At 51.1% G+C, this 20262-nt stretch overlaps 1 protein-coding gene across 3 annotated transcripts in view; it reads right to left on the bottom strand.

Moving 5' to 3' along the window:
- LRRC27 (leucine rich repeat containing 27) overlaps positions 1-20262 on the bottom strand; it is a 33320-nt gene that overhangs the window by 12685 nt on the left and 373 nt on the right. For 2 of the 3 annotated variants that reach the window (XM_034986475.1, XM_034986461.1), the window contains exons 2-7: positions 18832-19101; positions 16015-16145; positions 11913-11971; positions 6204-6356; positions 3785-4157; positions 2664-2858 (exon numbers count right to left, since the gene is read on the bottom strand). In XM_034986475.1, coding sequence (XP_034842366.1) covers positions 2664-2858; positions 3785-4157; positions 6204-6356; positions 11913-11971; positions 16015-16145; positions 18832-19038 — 1118 coding nt within the window. In that variant the 5' untranslated portion in view covers positions 19039-19101. The other variant, XM_034986468.1, reaches the window with a different exon arrangement.

Raw genomic sequence — 20262 nt, 5'->3', positions numbered from 1 at the left:
GGTGACCTCCCTGTCCCCGCACCAGGGTGACCTCCCTGTCCCCGCACCACCGTGACCTCCCTGTCCCCGCACCACCGTGACCTCCTTGCAACAGTATCCACTAGACTCACTGACCACAGCACAGAGGCAAGGCTGCAGCAACAGATTCTTGTGAAATTTCTGAACATAAAACCCACCCCTGGCTCGGCTGTGGTTGCAGCTCTGGGGATGGGACTGGGTCCCAGCAAATCCTTGCTGGCCCTGGGCTTCACCCTCAGCACACTCCGGAGTCCCCAGCCTCGCTGCCCTGCGAGACTGCTCCTGTGCCCTCCCCAAAGTCTGCTGCGCCCCTACCCCCAGCTGAGCCGGGCTCTCTGCTCCCCACCACTCAACACTCCAAATCCAGTTGTGACTCTGCACGACCTAGCCCCTCGCTGCGCCTCTGGACACAGGGCTCCATCTGAGTGTGAAATGGGATGGAAAGGACCCACCCCTTGAGAGGCACAGGGGTGACGCTCTGAGGTGGCCTGACGGGGGTCCGCAGGCTGTGCTGAGTCCAAGCCACAGGACAGGACTCTGCACACGGTCACCAAGGAGGCCAAGGAACGTCATCTCGGCAGAGAAACCGAGAAGAGAGTGTTTTCCTGCCCTTGATAGTCAAGAGTTTCCTCCCACGGAGGAGTGCGGCATCCTGGCAGCCCCCGAGCCGGCCATGCTGTGTCAGGGAAGCCGACTTCCTGCCCCTACATCCCGCCGTGGCCAGAGCTCCCCAAAGCACCAGCGCCCTGCACACCCTCCCGTGCACCGTCCCGATCGCAGGGTGGGCCGGGGGCGGGCACTGAGCGGGACTCACGCTGACACACGGCACAGATGCTTATCTACAGGGTCCACACGGGCCGGTGCTGGGGCGGTGCTGTCACGAAACGCCATCAAGAAAGGGGCCGAGGGGCGCCTGGGTGGCTCAGTCGTTAGGCGTCTGCCTTCGGCTCAGGTCATGATCCCGGGGTCCTGGGATCGAGCCCCACATCGGGCTCCCTGCTCTGCGGGAAGCCTGCTTCTCCCTCCCCCACTCCCCCTGCCTGTGTTCCCTCTCTCGCTGTGTCTCTATGTGAAATAAATAAATAAAACCTTTACAAAAATAAAATAAGGGGCACCTGGGAGGCTCAGTCGTTAAGCGTCTGCCTTCGGCTCAGGTCGTGATCCCAGGGTCCTGGGATCGAGCCCCGCATTGGGCTCCCTGTTCTGCGGGAAGCCTGCTTCTCCCTCTCCCACTCCCCCTGCCTGTGTTCCCTCTCTTGCTGTGTCTCTCTGTCAAATAAATAAATAAAATATTAAAAAAAAAAAAAAAAAAGGGGCCGAAGTGAGGGAGGAGGGGGACCCGCCTGCAGCAAGGAAAGGGTGCATCACAGTGAGAGGCGAGCCCAGGCGCGCCCCGCGGGCAGGGTCAAGCCCATGCCTTTGCCCCAGAAGGGCTCCATCACTAGCTCAGACGCTGATGTGCCCTGCGAAGCCACCTGGGCTTGTGGAGAAGCAGCAGAAGGACCGCCCGCCCTGGAGCCTGCACTCCAGCCAAGGGCCTCTTCGGGGCTCCTCGGGGTGATGGCCTGAGCTCAGGCTGACTAGCTGCCTGGCACCTGTGGCCAATGACCTGCATGACCCTGCTGGGATGGCCAGGACTCCAGGTGCAGCCCAGAGCACACCCCCAAGTGCCAGCCACACGTGGGATGCATCCCTGCCATGCGGATGACAGCCCAGGGCTGGGAACATTGTGAGCCCTGACAGTTCTGAGGGCCTAAGCTGTCCCTCCTTTCACAAAAGGGACCGGACCCTACTGGACAGCATGTCTGGTGTGGGGACGAGGCAGGTGCACCACTGACATGTTGCATTTGCCAGCAAGTCTGTCCCCATCAGGGTCCTCAGAGAAAATACACTCACGCGGGATGATTTCAGGATGGAGGAGGGTTTATTCACATGGTCAGTGGCGGACGGCCCCCAGGGACAGAGCAGGGGCCCGGGGCTGGGGCAGGGGCTGCAGCCGCCCCAAGCCCCAGGAGGAGGGACCCAGGCAGATTCACAGGGAGGCATGGGGGGGATAAAGACCCTGCCCTCCCTCTCCGCCTCCTCTCCAACCTCCTGCTGGGGCCCCCCACTGGCCAAACCCAGCCAGAAGGAGAGGGGCACTGGGGTGCTGTGGATGCAGTCCATGCTGGACGGCCTCCCGGGGCCCAGAGCACAATGGAGACGGGTGGTCGGCGGAGCTGGAGGACAGAGGCGGCCGTGAGGACAGGCCCCAGCCAGGCTCCTGGGGGGCAGACCGAAGCCGCCACAGCCAGCGACACGGCCAACGAGGCGGGGCAAGAGTGAACTGTCTCTGTGCGCACGTCTGCAGCACATACCTTTCCTTAGAAAAGACCTGTGAGCCAGGTGATTAGAAGGAGGGGAAGGGGGTTAAGAAAGAGTAAGAAATCAGAGAAAAAGACAGGAAAGAAGGCAGGCGGGGTGGAGAGGACATGGAGCAATGACGGCCTGAGGCCTGTGCCCACACCTGCCCGACACCAAGCAGGACGAAGAGCAAAAACTGACCCTTCCCCAGAAAAGTCACAGCCAGCAGGCCTGCCCCCAGATGCCCATGCGAGCAGGGGTGTCCGGCAGGCCTTGACACAGCCCTGCTGATGAGCACTCACCGTCTCCGCTGCTCCATCTCCACCTGCTTCTCCCAGTGCTCCCGGATGGCCACAGCCCTGCTCTCCTGGGGCCTCCTGCGGGGGAGCCCCGCGAGCTGCGACGGTACCAGGGCAGGCAGGACGCTCCTGATGGAGGGCCTCTTCCTTCTACAATCACAGCCCCTGCGATGCACACTCACCCTGGGATGGCCCGCGCTAGAACACAACATGCAACATGTACAAGCAGGGCCAACGGGGACAGATGGCATGACAGAGGTGCCCTCCCAGGGCCCCACAGCCCGGGGCTCCTGCTCCAAGGGCTGCAGGCTCGCTCCGAGGCCAAAACACCAGTGGTCTCGCAGGGAGCTCGGGACAGGCCGGCCAGCACACAGCAGGACAAGCTCCCGTCCCTGTTCAGGAGGAGACCCAACTGAAGAAGGGCAGGGAGGGAGGGGTTTCTGCACGGCAAGCATGAAACAGGCTGGGCAGAGAATGTCAAGGCCGCGTCACGGCCGGGCACTTGCCTTCTGTGCCTCCGCTACTTCCAAGGTTATCATCCACTAATCAGACTTTACAGAATTTCCAAGCCTTGGAACAGGTGAAATAACAGTATGATAAACCCCCGAACACCTTTCATGCGGTAAATGCAAGGTTTCCATCTGCTTCTCAGTATGGCCCGGCCCCTGGCCTCTCAGACTTACTCCTCCAAACAGCCCCTCCACGAAGCTGGACCCCCACAGACACTCTGGACACGTGTCTCTGCCATCCACAGAGCTGAGCTGTGCAGTGCTGGGAACCGGAGTAACCACGAGGCTTCTGTGCACCCCCAGGGGCTAATTCCTGTCCCCCTGGAATGGCTTCACCCCCCTGTGAACGTACGATCTGTAGTCACCAGTAAGTATTCTCTTTGCATCAATGTCCACAGACACGTGCGTGCACACACACACACAGGGCTTGTTTTTCTCTTGCGTAATCTCCCCCGTGGGGTCCATGCTCTGGGCAACCACAATCCTAACCAGGCTTAGCATGCACTGCACCATAAAAGCCAGCCAGACACAGCCTGACGTCTGAAAAGATAACTGCAAAATAATATTACAACTTTGGAAAGATCAAGGAAATACAGCATGGCTTCTAAATCTCACCTGAGCACATGTCTTGGGCTGGAATGTTCTTTCTCTTTCATGTTTAATGCTGCCCTGAGATTTGGAGGCAATTCCATCGCTAAGAGCTGGTTTTCAAGCACTTCTGCTTGTTCATGCTCAACGATCTCCTGCCTCAGCTTCCAGAAGCGCTTGATTTCTTCCTCACCCGGCCAGTCGTCCAAGGAATCGGTGGACTTTCTCAGTTCACTCAGGTCTAGCTTCTCAACAGGCAGGAAAAAGACTGCCTTTTCTTTTAACAACCCCTTTTGATCCTGGGAATTAATGGCATCTTCATCAGGCACAGTTTCTTCCTCAGATAAATACGAGGGCTGTGGCAGCTCACTTAGGTTCATCATTGTAACTGGTGAAATCACTAGTAGGATAAAATGTTGTTTTAGTAGACTGGACTCCAACACCAGCTCTCCAGAATCAAACCCCGTGACCAGCTCCCTCTGCAGAGAAGGCCTGGGGCGGGGGACAGGCTCCCTCTACAAAGAAGGCCTGGGGGTGTGGATAGGCTCCCTCTGCAGAGAAGGCCTGGGGGGGGGGGGGGGGGCAGGCTCCCTCTGCAGAGATAGCCTGGAGGGGGCAGGGACAGGCTCCCTCTGCCCCAAGGCCCTCACGCTCCATATAAATCTATGCAAATAAATAACTTTTGTTTCCCCCCACCCTAGATCTTTTAATATCTTTATTTCTAATCAATTTTTGGCCCATATGCCTACTGTTTTTCTTTGACAATAATTTTGATGACTTTAAACACTTGTATCTCTAGGTAAATTACCCGAAAGAAAATTGGCCAAGAATATTCTTGCCTTTAGGACTAGGCTCAAATGTCCCCTCATCAACGGACCAGCTCTGGACATTACGAGTAACCCCCACCTCCTGCAGCACCCCCGTCCCCCAGGACAGAATTAGGTCACAGGTCATGCTGACAAAGACTCCTTCTTGGCTTTGGGTTTCTGAGTGACGGCACTGGATTCTGAACCGTAATTAAGAGATGAAGCTAGTATACTCTTTGGGAACAGGAGGTTCATGATTCGCGGCGACAGGTTGGCAGGAGACAGAACAGATGCGTGACTGACCGTGGGTGCCGACACATGCCCTTGGCCTTCACCATTCCAGAGCCTGCTGGCCTCACTTCCTGCCCCCAGCTGCACGTGTGTGCCTGGGCATTTCCTCTGGCGTGTGAAGGCAGCCTGCAGGGCTGGAAAACTGTGTGCCCACCCCAGGGGAAGCCCTTGACCCAGCCCTGCTGCTGCCATGGCATGCACGCCCTTCCCCCTCGCTGTGCTGGGAGTAACTCCGGGGCCTGAGTTCAGCAGTGGCCCTTGACAAATGTCACCTTGTAGATCCCGGTCCTGTAAATCCCTAAATGCGGGCGGCACCTGAGAGGCGAAGTGTGACCGCAGAGGCCCAGTGGGGCTTCACCTGCTTCACCCGGCACCCAGCAGGACCAAGCGCTGGCGTCCAGGGCATACCTGCCCCATTTCTCCCCTGCGCTGGCTTCCTCCCTTCCCCATCGCCCCTGCTCAGCCTCCACGCTGCCGCCTGGGATCTCATCCCCCATCAATTACTGGCCCTTGACTCCTGACTCGGGGCTGCTTCTGGGGGACACAGACTAAGACACTTGCAAATACAATCAGTGTTTAAAATTGGGCATTCTGGGGCCATTTATTTGGATTTTGGAGAAAGATGATTTAAGTGCAGCAGCACCTTCTAATCACTTTGGATGCTCCTTACGTTTACTGAGATAGACTTAATTATGTACATGCTTTGACTAGATCACGTATGTAACTATCGTGGCTGTTCCAAATATATGTATTTTATCAATTCCAGAAGTTATATTTTAAGTAGAGAAAATTTAGATATTCTGAAGTAAATTTTTGGAATGCTTACTTTTTTGTGAGCATTCAATTACAATTCTCTTCTATCTCCACTTTGTCTAAGTGTGACTAGGTGCTCACTCATGAGCATGTGGGAATGCACGGCTGGATGGTCCGTGCGTTGAAAACATGGGATCAAGTGTTTAATGAGCACCCACCAAAACAGGAGTAAGGGCGTTCTGTTGTGCTTGCTGTTAAGTAGTGGTCTGAAGGACCAGGTAATTCCTGAAACAGGTGCCTGATGGTAGCTTGGTGGTGAAAACGGTTTCATCTGATTTAACCCAGTGAATTTTTACCAAAACCCACCTTAGACAGGCTCTATAATGGGAACTGAGAATGCAAACCCATGAGCACAGAACCAAGTAAGGGCATAGCTCTGACAGGTCGGCAAAGACACATGAACACGGTGTGAGTCCAGCAGAGGACACGTGAGGCCTTGTGACATCATTAAGGAGGAGACAGCCTCCCCGGTCCTGGCTTTGAAAATCACTAACTTCAGTTTTAATGCAGTTTGTTGTAGTAATTGTCCCACAAACCTTCAGAAGTTAAATCTTGGGGGGCAGAGTGCTGGGCAGCATAGATCTGCAGGAAGGCCAGGATAGCGCCCAGTCCCTTCTGCACCACGAGTGGAGCGGGGAACTCCAGAGGGCAGTGTCTCAGGTTCAGCGCTTTCAGTGAGGTCACGTTCCCTGCGCGAGAGAGGAAAAGCCCAGAACTACACACACTGTTACGTGGAATCAAACAAAGAGAGAATACTGTTTGCACATTAAAGAAAAAAAAAAAAAGACCTTTTTGAGAATTTTGGGTAAACGATAGGACAGATGTCTGAGATTTGCTTTGAAAAAAGTCTGCAGGGAAGGCAGATTGCACAGATTAAGTACCAGGCTAGTTACAAAAGTAAATAAATAATATAAAATGAATAAAAGCAGCAATAACAGGCCTCTGGCAAAAATCAGAACACGAAATTGCTATATTATCTAACACGCCTCTTGGCAATGACAGAAAAACCCCTAAAAGGCATGTAAAGAAAAGGAACCTATGACCCATACTCAGGAAATAAGCAGTCACTAGAATCTAGCCTCGAGTCGGCTCAGATATCGGAGTAAGCAGACAACAACTTCAAAGCAGTCACAAATATGTTCAAAGGAATGCAGAAAACCATGTTTAAATAATTAAAGAAAAACATGGTAAAATGACCCAACAAGTATAGAATGTCAACAAAAACAGAAGAAGGAACCAAATAGCAGTTCTAGAGTTGAAGTTACAAAGCCCGGGATGAAAAACGCACCAGAGGGACCCAACAGCAGATACGAGACGGCAGAAGAGACAAGTGATGGTCTGATGGCCAGAGCGAGGAACGACGAGATCAGGAGTCTGCGGAGGCCTGTGGGACAGCAGCACGCATGCTGACCCATGGGAACGTAGCGAGAGCCCCAGAGGACGAGGGGGCGAGCAAGGCGCTACGTGAGGACACGTGCTAACATGCCCAGCTTGGCGGCAGACATCAGCGTAACTTCCGGGACGTTCACAACCAAGTAAGATAAGCCAAAGGCAATCACACTTAAAAACATCAAAACCACTGAAAGACATAGAAAAGCAAAGGATCTTGAAAACAGCACAAGAGAAACAAGGGGATGACATACAAGGGGACAACGAGAGTAACTTCCAGTTGAAAACGGTGGAGGCCAGAGGACAGGGAACAACATGTTCAGAGGGCCGAAAAATCCTGTGGATCAAGTGCCCTGATCTACCCAAACTGTCCTGCAGAAATACAGATGAAATGAAGATATTCCCATCTGATGCAGGAAGAGTGGTTCATCTGAACTGGCCTGCAGCAATTACTAAAATGAATTCATAACTGAAAACTTTCCCCGCCGCACATACAACCTTGGGACCAGCTGACAACCACTGCACTAAATGAATGAGTTTAATGGCAGAAGACAGAATCTGTGAACTCCAAGACAAGTTAACAGGAAGTAATGTGAACTGGAACAAACAGAAAAGGGCATGGGAAAAGAATAGCTTCTTTGAGGCACGTGGGACAGAATCAAAACCCCAACATCATGTGATTGGAGGCCCAGGAGGAGAGGAGAATGAGAAAGAAGCCAGATCTACAGAAATAACATCGACAGCCAGGGATTTTCCAAATCTGACTAAAGACATCAATAAACAGATTCCAGAAGCTCAGGAAGCCCCCAAAAAGGTAAATACAAAGAAAGCCACACCCAGGCACATCACAGGTGAACTGCTGAAAATTAAACATGAAGAGAGGAATTTTCAGCAGCCAGACAAAAGAGATACATCCATTTTAAAAGAAAAGCAGTAAGACTGACAGCTGACTTTTCAACAGAGGTTAGAAGCCAGAAGACAATAAAGACATTTTTTAAAAAAGATTTTATTTATTTATTTGACAGAGAGAGACACAGCAAGAGAGGGAACACAAGCAGGGGGAGTGGGAAAGGGAGAAGCAGGCTTCCCGCTGAGCAGACAGCCCGATACGGGGCTCGATCCCAGGACCCTGGGACCATGACTTGAGCCGAAGGCAGACACCCAATGACTGAGCCACCCAAGTGCCCCAATAAAGATATTTTTAAATGAAATCTGGGTTCCTATACTCAGCCAAATATTCTTCAAAAATGATGGAACAGTAAAGATGCTTTTTTAGAAAATCAAACTTGAATAGTTCATTACCAAAAAACTAAATGAGGGGCGCCTGGGTGGCTCAGATGGTTAGGCGTCTGCCTTCGGCTCAGGTCATGATCCCAGGGTCCTGGGATCGAGTCCCACATCGGGCTCCCTGCTCGGCGGGGAGCCTGCTTCTCCCTCTGCCTCTCTCCCTCTCTCTCTGTCTGACTCTCATGAATAAATTAAAAAAAAAAAAAACTAAAAACTAAATGACAACACAAAGAGAGATCTTCAGGCCAAGACGGTCATCCCAGATGGAAGCAGGGAACTTTGAAAAACGAGGGGTAAAGATGTAAGAAAATATAAATAAATACTGACAGCTTAAGATGTATCTGCTGGATTTATAGCAAGACATAAAAGCAAGATCTATGAAAACAATAGCACAGAGGTAGGGAGGAGGCAATGGGAAGAGCGCTCGCCTCTGCAGACGGTCATCAGTCAAGGACGTGCACGTGGTGTCTAGAGAACCACTGAGTAACACTACACACGGTACAATGAGGGGATTCTGCTGGTTTGCAGAAACTGGGCAAGACAGAAATGAAAAGCAGGCAGAAACTAGAGGCGGAACGACAGCTTCGAGAGAGAAAGACACAGAGTGTAGGATCTGTAGGGCTTTCTGCGCCGCACAGGGCAGCTGTAACAGACAGAAACCCATACGGTTGTAGTGACTTGCAGCGCCAGAGGACGGCCTGTAGGGCTACCACAGCAACTAAAAAGTGAAGGCGTGGATCCAGAAAGAAGAAGTCTGCAGAGGGGAGCCTTCTGTCTCCGTGTACATGTTTTGTGTGCAAATCCGTGGCACAGTCCTGAACTTCCCAAGCACTGGACAGGCTGGGAACAGCATGGCCATAGCTACTGCCCACTGCCAGAGTTCGGAGTCTATCACAGTCCTTTCAACTTAACTACCTATTTTTAAAAAACCAATACTCTAAGAAGGACTATAACAGAATCCAGAATCTCTACAATGTATCTATCACAATGTCCTAGATATAATCCAAAAAATTATTAAAGGAAAAATATGTTTATATCAAATGAAAAAATAACTCTCAGTAGAAAAGTAGGAACTATTAAAATATGAAAACACAGTATCTGAAAAAAAATTACTAGGCAATGTTCACAGCCAATCGGAGATGATAGGAAAGACTCATAAACTTGAAGATGTTTATCTATCTTCTCTGAAGAGCAGAAAAATGACCTTTAAGGTGTACAGAAGGTCAGTGATCTGTGGGACAATAACAAAAGTTCCAATAAATAGGTAAAAAAAGAGAACAGGAGCAGAAAAATATTTGAAGTCTTAATGACCAAAATATGTCCCAAATTTGGCAAGAGATGTGAATTTAAAAATTGAATAAATTCAACAAACTCCAAGGAGGATAAATACAAAGAAAACCACAGGTAGGTACCTCATAGTCAAACTGTTGAAGAGCAAAGATACAGAGAAATCTTGAAAGTAACCAGAGCCCATCAACATAGTTCATAAAGAGCAAAGAATGAATGACCTCCGAGGCCTGGGGTCAGTGGAACTTCTTTAAAGTCCTAGATGAAAAAAATCCAACCCGTATTTCTAGATCAGCAATATCCATTAAGAATTAAGACAAAACAGGGGCGCCTGGGTGGCTCAGTCGATCGGGCAGCCGACTCCTGGTTTCAGCTCAGGTCATGACCTTGGGCTCCCTGCTCACTAGAGAGTCGGCTTGTCTCCCTCTCCTCTGCCCCTCCCCCTGTTTGTGCATATGCACATGCACGCTTTCTCTCTGCCCCTTATTAAGGAAATAAATCTGTAAAAAAAATAAAAACAAAAATTAAAAAGGCAGAGATTGTCTGACTAGATAAAAAGTGAACCCAAATATATCCTACAATACTAGCAATGTATTGTAAATACAGACAGGTTGGAAGTAAAAGAATGAAAAACATACACCATGCAAAGAGTAAGCAGAAGGTTGGAGTGGCCACACTCATACATACTGAATGGCCAGTAAGCATATGACAGAGTTCCACGTCCCTGGCCATCAGAGAAACACACACGAAAACCACAGTGCAGTACCACTATACACACCAGAGTAACAAAAATAACAATATAAAAATCCCAAATTTCTATTCAACCAATAACATAAGATCAAAATACATAAAGCAAAAGCTGACAGATCTAAAATGAAAGGCAGACAAATGCACATAGTTCAAGGTTTTAACACAGTCCTTCAGGCACTGACAAAATAAACAAAGAAGATGTAGATAATTTGAATGCTGTGATTAATCAACTTGACCTAACTCAATACATAGAACATCACATCAAGTAACAATGTGAGAATACACAAGCTTCTCTAGTGCACCAGGTGATGCTTACCAGACAGAATGTACCCTGGGCCAGAGAGCACACCTGAACAAGTTTCAAATAACCAAAATTACAGAGTACATGTAGCATTAAATTAGAATTCAACAGAAGGAAGAGACTAGAAAATCTCCCATTGTGTGTTAAGCGAAGCAAAACACAAAGAGCCCATGGGTCACAGTACATTCGAGAATATTTTGAGCTGAGTGATAATAAAGATGCTGCATGTTGAGGTTTGTGGGCACAGCCAGGGTAGCACTGGGGGGAAATCATAGTTGTGACTGCATAGATTAGGAAAGAAAGGTTTAAAATCAGTGATCTAAGGGGGCGCCTGGGTGGCTCAGTCAGGTAAGCATCTGCCTTCGGCTTGGGTCATGGTCCCGGGGTCCTGGGATCGAGCCCCGCATCGGGCTCCCTGCTCCGCAGGAAGCCTGCTTCTCCCTCTCCCACTCCCCCTGCTTGTGTTCCCTCTCTCTTTGTGTCTTCTCTGTCAAAGTCTTTTTTTAAAAAAAATCAGTGATCTAAGCCTCCAACTCAACTGGTTAGAAAAAGAACAGCAAATCAAACCTAAAAAAACAGAGATAGTAAAGAGCAGAAGTCTGTGAGACAAACAGATGCAGAACAGAGAACATCGTCTTCTGTTTCCTCCTCCTCGTTATTTACAGCAGGGAAAATGAATACAAATGAAGGCACTACACTTAGACGCATCCCCACGGATAAACCCCAGCAGCACGGTGCTGAGCCAAAACTGCATATCACCAGGAATTCATATTGGTTATGATTCAACTTGCGAAAAGTTCAGAAGGAGGGCCCTTTAAACAAGCACTGTTAGGGAGCCGTCAGCGGCAAGCTCTCCAGGAAAGCAAGAAAAGGGTGAGTCCGGACCCCCAGGCTCCCAGGGAGGGAGGCACGAAGGAGGGATCACGACTCCACAGAGCAGCACTGATGCTGATTTTCCTTAAGCTGTGCCCAGGCTCCAAAGCCCTTCATTTTTATTATTTCTTATCCTGTGTTTATGTGCCATACTTTCTATGTAGAATATCCATTACAACATTAACAGCTCTCGAGAGCTGTGCTATCTGAGAGCCCGGGAAGGAGGAAGCAAAGGGGATGATTGAAGTACAAGCCAGCTCACCCCCTCTGACTTGCCTTATGTTCCCATTACAGGTTCCATGAACTTAAAAAGGCAGCATTTTAAAACCAGCTTTCATTTTATTGTTTGAACACTTACCCAGCTCCACAGGCAACATTTTGATAGGATTTCTTTCTAAAAGCAAAGTTTTCAAATGCCTTTAAAACAAAACAAAAAATACAGAATTTAAAAAGCAAAAAATGAAATGACCATCTCCAAAATACACCATCAAATTTCTTCCCCTGCCGCCTCTTTAAGGAGACACCATCAATGCAGGCAAACATGCTTGCGGCCACACGTGCGGCCCACGGATGTCTGCAAACGTGGCCCCGGGCTCAGCAGTGGGCCAGGCCTGCCTTCTCAGCACAATGACATTCAAGGCCAGGGGATTCTCTGTTGGGGGGGCTGTCCTGCACCTGTGGGGTGTCCAGCAGCATCCTGGTCTCTACCCACCAGTCCAACAGGACCCCTTCCCCACGCCATGACAACCACGAAATCTCCGAGCCTTGCCAAATCTCCAGTGGGGGCAACACTGCCCCGCAGGGGGACTGGTGCTCCGACTGCTGATCTCCCGTGTTTCCTGAGGTGTGCGGTGAGGGATCCAGCACTCTGACGTGCCCTGTGAGCAAGTTTCCTTGGTCAAAACGCTTGGGAGCCTTCTGCGCTGCACACCCACCCTGCTGGGGGTGAATAATTTGTGGTGAAGGATTCTGGGACGTCTCAGACCATGGCAAGGAGGAATAAGGGGTGTTTCTCCATGTCTTTGACTCCAGATCCCTTCCCTACTAACACCTAGTAACATCTCCTATAAAATCTCACACAAAATGTACCGTGGAGAGAGAGGATACAAGGTGCCCACTAAAAAGTAACTAACTGAATGATATGGAAAAATGAATATATCGTGTTAAACTCTATCTTGCCCCTTTTACCCTATTCTGCTTCTTTTGTTTTTCACATTTAATTCTTAAGACTGTATCATACACAAAGGATCAATTTCTTTTTCTCCTTTACTTTTTAGGGACCACCAGCTGAAATCTGGTATAAAAAACCCACAAATACCATGTTTCTAGCCCAGGGGATGGGCGTCCAGGCAGAGGGCAAGGCCCCTCCCACCCCGGCCACTCTGTATCTGCATCACCCTAGGCCTCCCAGGACTTTGGGAAAATTGTTGAATCCACCGTACTGTTTCATCTCCAGGGACGGGTCTGCCAGCCAGCACACCACAGCAGAGAGTGGGTCGGCTGGCCAGGCATGCAGGGATGCTGACCGTGTGGGGCTGGCTGCCTGCCACGGTGGGGAAGACCTCACAAGCCCCTGGGGAAAAGCCCCCAGCCGCCTTCTCCTCTATCGTTGACCTCAGTAGCCCCAGGAAACCAGCAGGGGGACCGAGTGGCTGGAGTGGGGTCCAAGCTGTGCCCCCTGGCTTCAACCCTCCTTTCCCAAAGGAAAAGAGAGGAGCAGCTGAGCATACCTACAAATCCCATAAATGAATCCACACTGTGGGTGGAGGGAGGCCATCTCAAGCCTCATTTCACCTTCAAAGGTGAAAAAACTAAAATCCAACATCACAACGGACCAAGGTCCCCAGGATTTGAAAGGAAAAACACAATTTCACAGACATACAATTGAGAGTTCTATTATTCCAGTTAAATTAAGTTTAATTTTTGGATTGGCAACCCCAAAGGAAAATCAGATTACTTGAGGATTAGCAGTTTTCTTTTCATTTACTCCCTTGGATTTTCCTTTTTATTTGAAATTTTAAAGGAACAGACTTTATAGATTAAACTTTTCTTGATGTACACAAAGATGAATTATTTCAATGTTGTCACTTCAACTACTGCTTTTTGGTTCAGCCCCTTTTAGTTGTGTAATACAAAAAACAGGCCTGGGATGGGCGAGCGCTTGCTCTGCGTAAGGTGGACAGATGCTGCAGACTGGGCAGCAGGTGGGCAGGTGCCCTGGACTTCCCCAACAGCAGGTCCTGTTGGTCAGGCCGTCCCTGCCCACCGGCCTGCTGGCCTGGGGGTCTGCTGCAGTGGGCGGAGACCACGGCAACCAACCATCCACCAGAAAGCATACCAGGGCAATGATCTGTTTGAATATTCTCGTGCACACTTTGAATAATAAACTGATAAATGTTGACCCCGTAAATCCTATCAGTAATCCACCGGTTATGTCAGCGACTTCCTGCTGAACATACACATTCACGAGCTGAGTCACAGCTGCTGGCTTAAGGAGGCATAAATACTGACGTACACACGTTCTCGCTCTCTCTGCTCACAAGCTCACCCGGCCAAGACAATGGGGGGAGAACATTAACACTGGCATTGCTTTAATTAGGCTTTTTGGAAAGTTTAAGGCTTTTAATAAGCCCATAATTACTTAACATCTCTGATTAATGTTTCACCTCTTCAGCAAGCTGATCTAATTTTAATGATATAATGAGCTATAAATCACATGTAAAATTGTATCTTAAACAATACTAAGCAGCTGGCTTTGACTGGCAAAATCAAAACTGGAGGTCTGTAGACTTATTTTATAGGAAAGAGCAGTGCTTGGGGAATGGGCTTTTGTTTATTTACCCTTTGAGTAGCAATCCGTCTCCTGGGCTGTGTGAGCACAACTCTTGGACAGAAAGCACTAAATCATCCTCAACACAGAAGATGAGGACTTTGGGAAGAACAAAGCCTTCCCAGTCCACCTGAACCACAAGCTCAGAAGACTCACGAGGCCGTCAAGCTGGAAGGGACACGGTGGGCGCAGGCCCAGGGAAGGCTCGGCCACCTGCCACACAGCCCTGGTTGGGGCCAAGGACACAGTTCTGTGCGTCCAGTGGTATGACTCATGGCAGGCGATGTGCTCTGCAGACCCCAACAATCCCAGGAGCTCCAGGAAGGCGGCTCCTGGCTCTGATTCCCCCCGCCAGAGACCCCAGCTTAGCATCAGAAATTAGCTGCTTCCTTGCAGAGCCTGAAAAGGCACAAATGATTCACAGAGATTTTCTCTCACTGTGACATGTGACAAAATACTCACTTCCTAAAAATTACTCTGAACAACAGGGAGCTACAGGTCAGGCCAGTGAAGGGCCTTATACAGACCCCCAGTCTGATGCTTCCCGGCGACCGCACAGCTCTCTGCGGACACGGTTGCTCATGTAGGAACAGGGGGCTGCCCTTGGATACCTGTCTTCCTCCCACGCCCTACATCCAACCCAAAACCCACGGGCTCTCAAGTGCCCTGCAGCTCTGCGTTGTCAGCCTTGCCCAGGCTGCTGCCTCCTAACCGGCGGCCCGCTACCCTCTCCTTACAGAGTGAACTCAAAGCCACGTCGAATTCCACCCCTCTCCATTCAAACCCTCCGTGACTCCCAAGCTCTTCCAAAATGAAGCCCAACACTGCAAGCCCTTCTGGGTCCCAGCACACGGGCCTCCTCGCCGTCCCCCACATCTGCCCCCCACACACCCCCATGGCCTATGCGTGTGCTCTCCTCTGCCCAGGAGGCACTCACGTTAAAGGAGATCCTACAGTGTTTACCAGAAGGGTTTCAAAAGGTCAGGACACACTGACAGGGAGGGATGGGGAGCTGTAGGCGCTGAGGCCAGGACAGGAGGTGGGGCTCTCCCAGGGAGGCCGGCTGACCCTGGGCTGCCAGCCAGGGCCACGTGAGGAGGAGGGAGGCACGGCATTTGTCCCAGACGTGGGGGTGCCAGGAAAACCCGGGATCAGAGTGGCGGGAATGTGGCCGATAACAGGCATTCCTTACTTTGGGGTTTCCAGCTTTCCAAAATGGAAAGCATTTCTTGTTATTTATCAGAAACTAGTAAGTATCTGCAGGCCCTCAGGAGCAGAGAGGCTGGCTGTAGATCATCAGGCACATGCCCGATCCTTCCGGCAGCTTCGCATGATGAGAGTCAGAGCTGGAACCGGATGTTGCAAAGACCTCACTGTTGGCCCCGCAAAGGTACTGTGGCTACCAGCATTCTTTGTGCTATTAAATACCCTACATTATAACTATAGTTACGTGCGTTTGGTACATTCAGCCACCGCATCTATTAGCTGGCTTTAAAAATAGCATTAAATGCTTCTACACTGAAATCAAAATTCAATCAGGAGTTGCAACTAAGCAGCAAAAGAACAGGCACTCAGACATTTTAACACATGATGGTTTCTTAAAATCTGGAAATACAAACATACCACTTACTTGTGAGACCCAATCCCAGAAGGAAGCGCTCTGATTCTGTTATAGCGGAGGTCCAACCAAGTGAGGTTTGGCAGTAACTGGAAGAAATCTTTAGGAATCTCACAGAGGGCATTTCTTTGAAGATGCAATTGCTTCCAGGGAAAAGAAACAAGAATGTCTTGTCAACTATACTTTAAAACATGATACATCCTGGAGCATTTCCAGAACCACAGGCTTTTGCACTCATACATGTCAAGTGAAAAGAAAGCCCATAATATCTTACTCTTAGCTTAAACAGCAGACAGGAGTCACAGAGGAAGGTACCAGGGTCCCTTGCCCAGCTTTTGGGGCTGGAGTGTGACTCCCGGGCTGGCCCCGCGGCTCCCTCATGGCTGACGGCCCAGCCTCCCCCGCTGCCCACAGCACTTTCTCTGCAAATACCCTTTAACACCAGACCGACTCCCCCAGCGTTTCAGTCCCTCTCCTCCTTCCTGGGCCCCACACTCAGTGCCTCTCGGGCTCCGCTGGGCCTGCCTCTTCCCTGGCGCCCATCACAGGCAGCCTGCGGCAACTCTGGTCAGTGGACAAATGGCAAGAGCCGGGTCTGGTCCCAGGGACTTGTCCCAAGCCAAGAGTTCAAAGGAAACGAAAGGACAAGTGCACGTGGCTGCTGACCCCGGTTACCATCAGCAGCTCTACAGAAGCCATCTGCTGTCGTGAGGCGTACGAGGGAGGGAAGGTCCACGTCAGCATGCGTGGCACTGACTCCAGCCGTGTAAAAGGTACACGCGTGAGTCCACAGTCACAGCAGGGCACGATTATGGGGAAATTCTTTTTTAAGTAGGCTCCATGCCGAGCGTGGAGCCCAACGCAGGGGCTGAATCCACAACCGTGAAATCGAGACCTGAGCAGAAATCAAGAGTCAGACGCTCAACTGCCTGAGCCCCCAGGCGTCCCCGATGCTGGATCTGCGGCGATATTGTTTCTGCACGAATCTGCGTGCCGCGTAAGCATACCCAACAGCTCTACTACCAGATGACAGAGCACAGATGTTAGGAACACTGGCCCAGAAGCCAGACTTCCTGGGTTCAAGTCTAGATTTGGAAACCTTATGAGCTGTATAACTCTGAGCAGGCTCCCAAAGCTCCCTGGGCTTCAGTGTCCCCCCTGTAAACGGGGTCACGGGACCCACCTGCCGCCGTGACTGAGCAGCACTGAGTGCAGCCCGGTGCAGCCAGCCGCCCCATCGGCCACAGCGTCACGACTCCCAGCTCTGCCTCCCATACCGTCCGCCGAGTCCCTTCTCGGGGTAGGGCGGGAGCTTTACCAGCGCATGGAAAGTGAAATCTCCAGCCAGCCGAGGTGCGGCCAGTCACCCTGCCGGCCGCGGGCATTCTCTGGGACGAGGTCGGGTGATTATGCACACACAGCGTGTGCGCACCCCGACGTGGAACGGCTCTCGGCCTTCGCTGCAGCGTGGGCTCTAAGCCTCTCAGGCCTCCTCTCTCTCAGGGCAAGCTGGCTCCAGTGCTCAGCTCTGAAACCACAGATCCTAGATGCCAGAAAAGGCAGGAAGAGACCGCGCTGCTCTTTGCAAAGGTCCTCGTCAACGGCAAGGGGGCTGCGCCGCAGAAGCCCACCCTTCCTCTTGGGTCCGGTGGGGCCGCGCGAAGACGACCCTCCTGTGCTCCATGAGTGCACTGGTCTCTGGACGTGCGACTGGTGACTCCAGAGATCGCTGCTTCGTCTGCACACTACCTGTAACCCACAGCGCCGAGGGGCCACCTCACTCCATGTTTGGTTGCCACGGTAATAACATTTATAATCACATCTCTGTTTTTGGAGAGGCATGAACAGTTATGATGCTTCTTTATTAAGCCTGAACAACAGTTTTAGGATTTCCTCCTTCTTCCTTCATGTGTGGAGGTCCCATAAATCTCATGACGTGTTGGGAGTCCTTGTTCACGGTTGGGAGTGTTTGCCTTCAGACTGGGCGGCCCTGATGACACAGGAATTCACTCCAAGAGGTCGGTGCTCAGGGAAGAGAGAGCAGGGGCAGTGCCAGCCATGACCGCCAGCGCACGGCATGGGACACACGACAGCAGGGTGACTGACATCCCAGTACGCAGCTCTGTGCAAGCGCTCTGAGATGTCAGCCAACAGCCCCACGCAATGTGTCCGTGTGTCCTGCGGATACCGTGCTTTACACGCGTTACAGTTCCACTCTTGTAATAACCCACAAGAATAGTCTCATTCTCACGTTGCAGATGAAGACAAACGAGGCTTAAGGAAATTACGTGAGTCCAAGGCAGCAGGCACCCAGGCCCTGCACTCTTGCCCCGCTCACGTCAACACTGTGCTCTGACGGAACCTTATTCTAGAAACCCCAGGGAAAGAGACAGTACCTGCTAGGTTAGCAGCTGGTGGGGGCTGGGCGAGGCACCAGGCACAGGGGAAAGTCAGCATGTGACGTCAGTCAGCAAGGCAGGGCTGAGAAACAGCATTTACCTGTTTTAATACTGCATGGGAGCTTTTAGGGGGAATGTTTTAAATAGGAGATCAAGGGTGCTTTCGGCAGCAGTTTCTACCATGGGCTTTTTGATGCTTAAGACTTTCCCAAGAAGAGAGGATAGATATCACAGTCTGACCCCACGAGCTATTTCCACTGGCTGGTCCCCATACCAGAATTTCTCATTTTGTGGTGAACAGCACATGAGACCCCGAGTTAACCCTCTTCTCTCTCATCCTAGAAACTCTCTCCTAAAGAGAGGACTCCAAATACAGCCACTTATGTCCACTCGGCAGAGGCACAAATGCCCTGAGAAATACCCCACTTACTTTAAGGTTGGGAATTTTAAAGATCTCTCCTAAATGGTGAAGACCACTTTGACTCAAGTCTAAAATCGACGAGGAAGACCAGATGACCCCCTTAACACCCTTGTGAACCTCTTTGGAGGGAGAAGCAGGCGTGCTCCTAACTTGACCAGCGTCGCTCTCTGGATCAGCCGGCCCCGGGGGAACCTCGCAGGACCTGCTTCCTTCCATCTGTCAGCCAGGAGGAAACAGTGCTCCAGGGACCTCTGCTCATCCTCCTTGGTCTGCAGTCACCTGGAGACAGGGAGGGGAGACACAGCAACATCTAGGTGACCTGACACGTCCTCCCAGGGGGCACAGGGTAGCTCGGTAGCAGATACGCAACCATTTCACTTGCTTACAAAACCATCATTTTTAATAAACAGTATCATAAATCTGACATTTACGTTTAAAGGAAGGAAGGAAGGAAGCTGGAAATCAAGAAGGTTCTGACTGAGCGTTATACTCCTCACTTTGTACCATGGAGTTCCAAGATTTAACTTTTAACTCCTGGAAGACACCATGATGCAAAATAAGAATGACTATTTTAGGGATAAAAACAAACCAGAACGTTTCAAAGTCTGTAAACCAATATATTCCTTCCATAAAATGTGAGTGTGGAGGGGCTCCCAAGTTTGCAGTGTTTCTGCTGTGGTTCTGAGCTCCTCGCACTAGGAGTTAAGCTCCCTGTGTCCCAGAATCCCTCCAGTTTTGCCATTTGGCTCAGTGAGCAGCGCCGTCAAAATAGAATCTCGAATTTCGGGTGCTCAACAATACTTCGAAAGTAGTTCAGGAGCTGCTGCTGCCCAAAAGCTCTTCCAGCCAGGCATACACGTGTAATTTCTAAACAATGGATCCAGCAACAGTAATCGGCACTGGAACTCGTCCTCGCATTAACCCAACCCCCGGGGCTGTCCCAGGACTGGTATAGGTGTGGACACAGCCCCTTCCCGTTTGGGGGATGAGGAATGCGAGCACTGGGCTAGTTCAGGAACTGCCTAAAGGCCGAGCAACTAATGAGGGAGGGCCAACCCACAGGTGCACACCCACGGGCCTTTCCCGGTGGGTCCTTACCTGTGAATCACGGCTGCGAAGGGAGGGAGGGGTGCAGTCAACCTCCTACACACCTCCCAACAGGGGGAAAAAATCTCAAAGCCGAGCGTGAACAACAGGATCTAAAATAGGGCGGAGCTGGCTCCTTGAGGGGTGGAGGCTGCGACGCTGTCCCCACCCCCCGCCTCATTTTCCCCATCCGCGCCATGCCCGGTTGGTCGGACCCCTCGGTCCTCAAGTTGCAGGACTGAGACGCACAGCCTTTGCCAGAGCAGCCGGACAAGGCAGTGGGGGTCGGCGGGGGCACCACCTTCCTTCTGCTGCCTGCCCAGGCACCGGGCCCCCGCCCCGCGCCCCCGCCTC

Source organism: Mirounga leonina, unplaced genomic scaffold, assembly GCF_011800145.1.
Source record: "Mirounga leonina isolate KUSES-001 unplaced genomic scaffold, KU_Mleo_1.0 Mir_114, whole genome shotgun sequence".
NCBI classification, from domain to species: Eukaryota; Metazoa; Chordata; class Mammalia; order Carnivora; family Phocidae; genus Mirounga; species Mirounga leonina.
The sequence above is the reverse complement of the archived record's forward strand: the minus strand, read 5'-3'. Positions and strand labels throughout refer to the sequence as shown.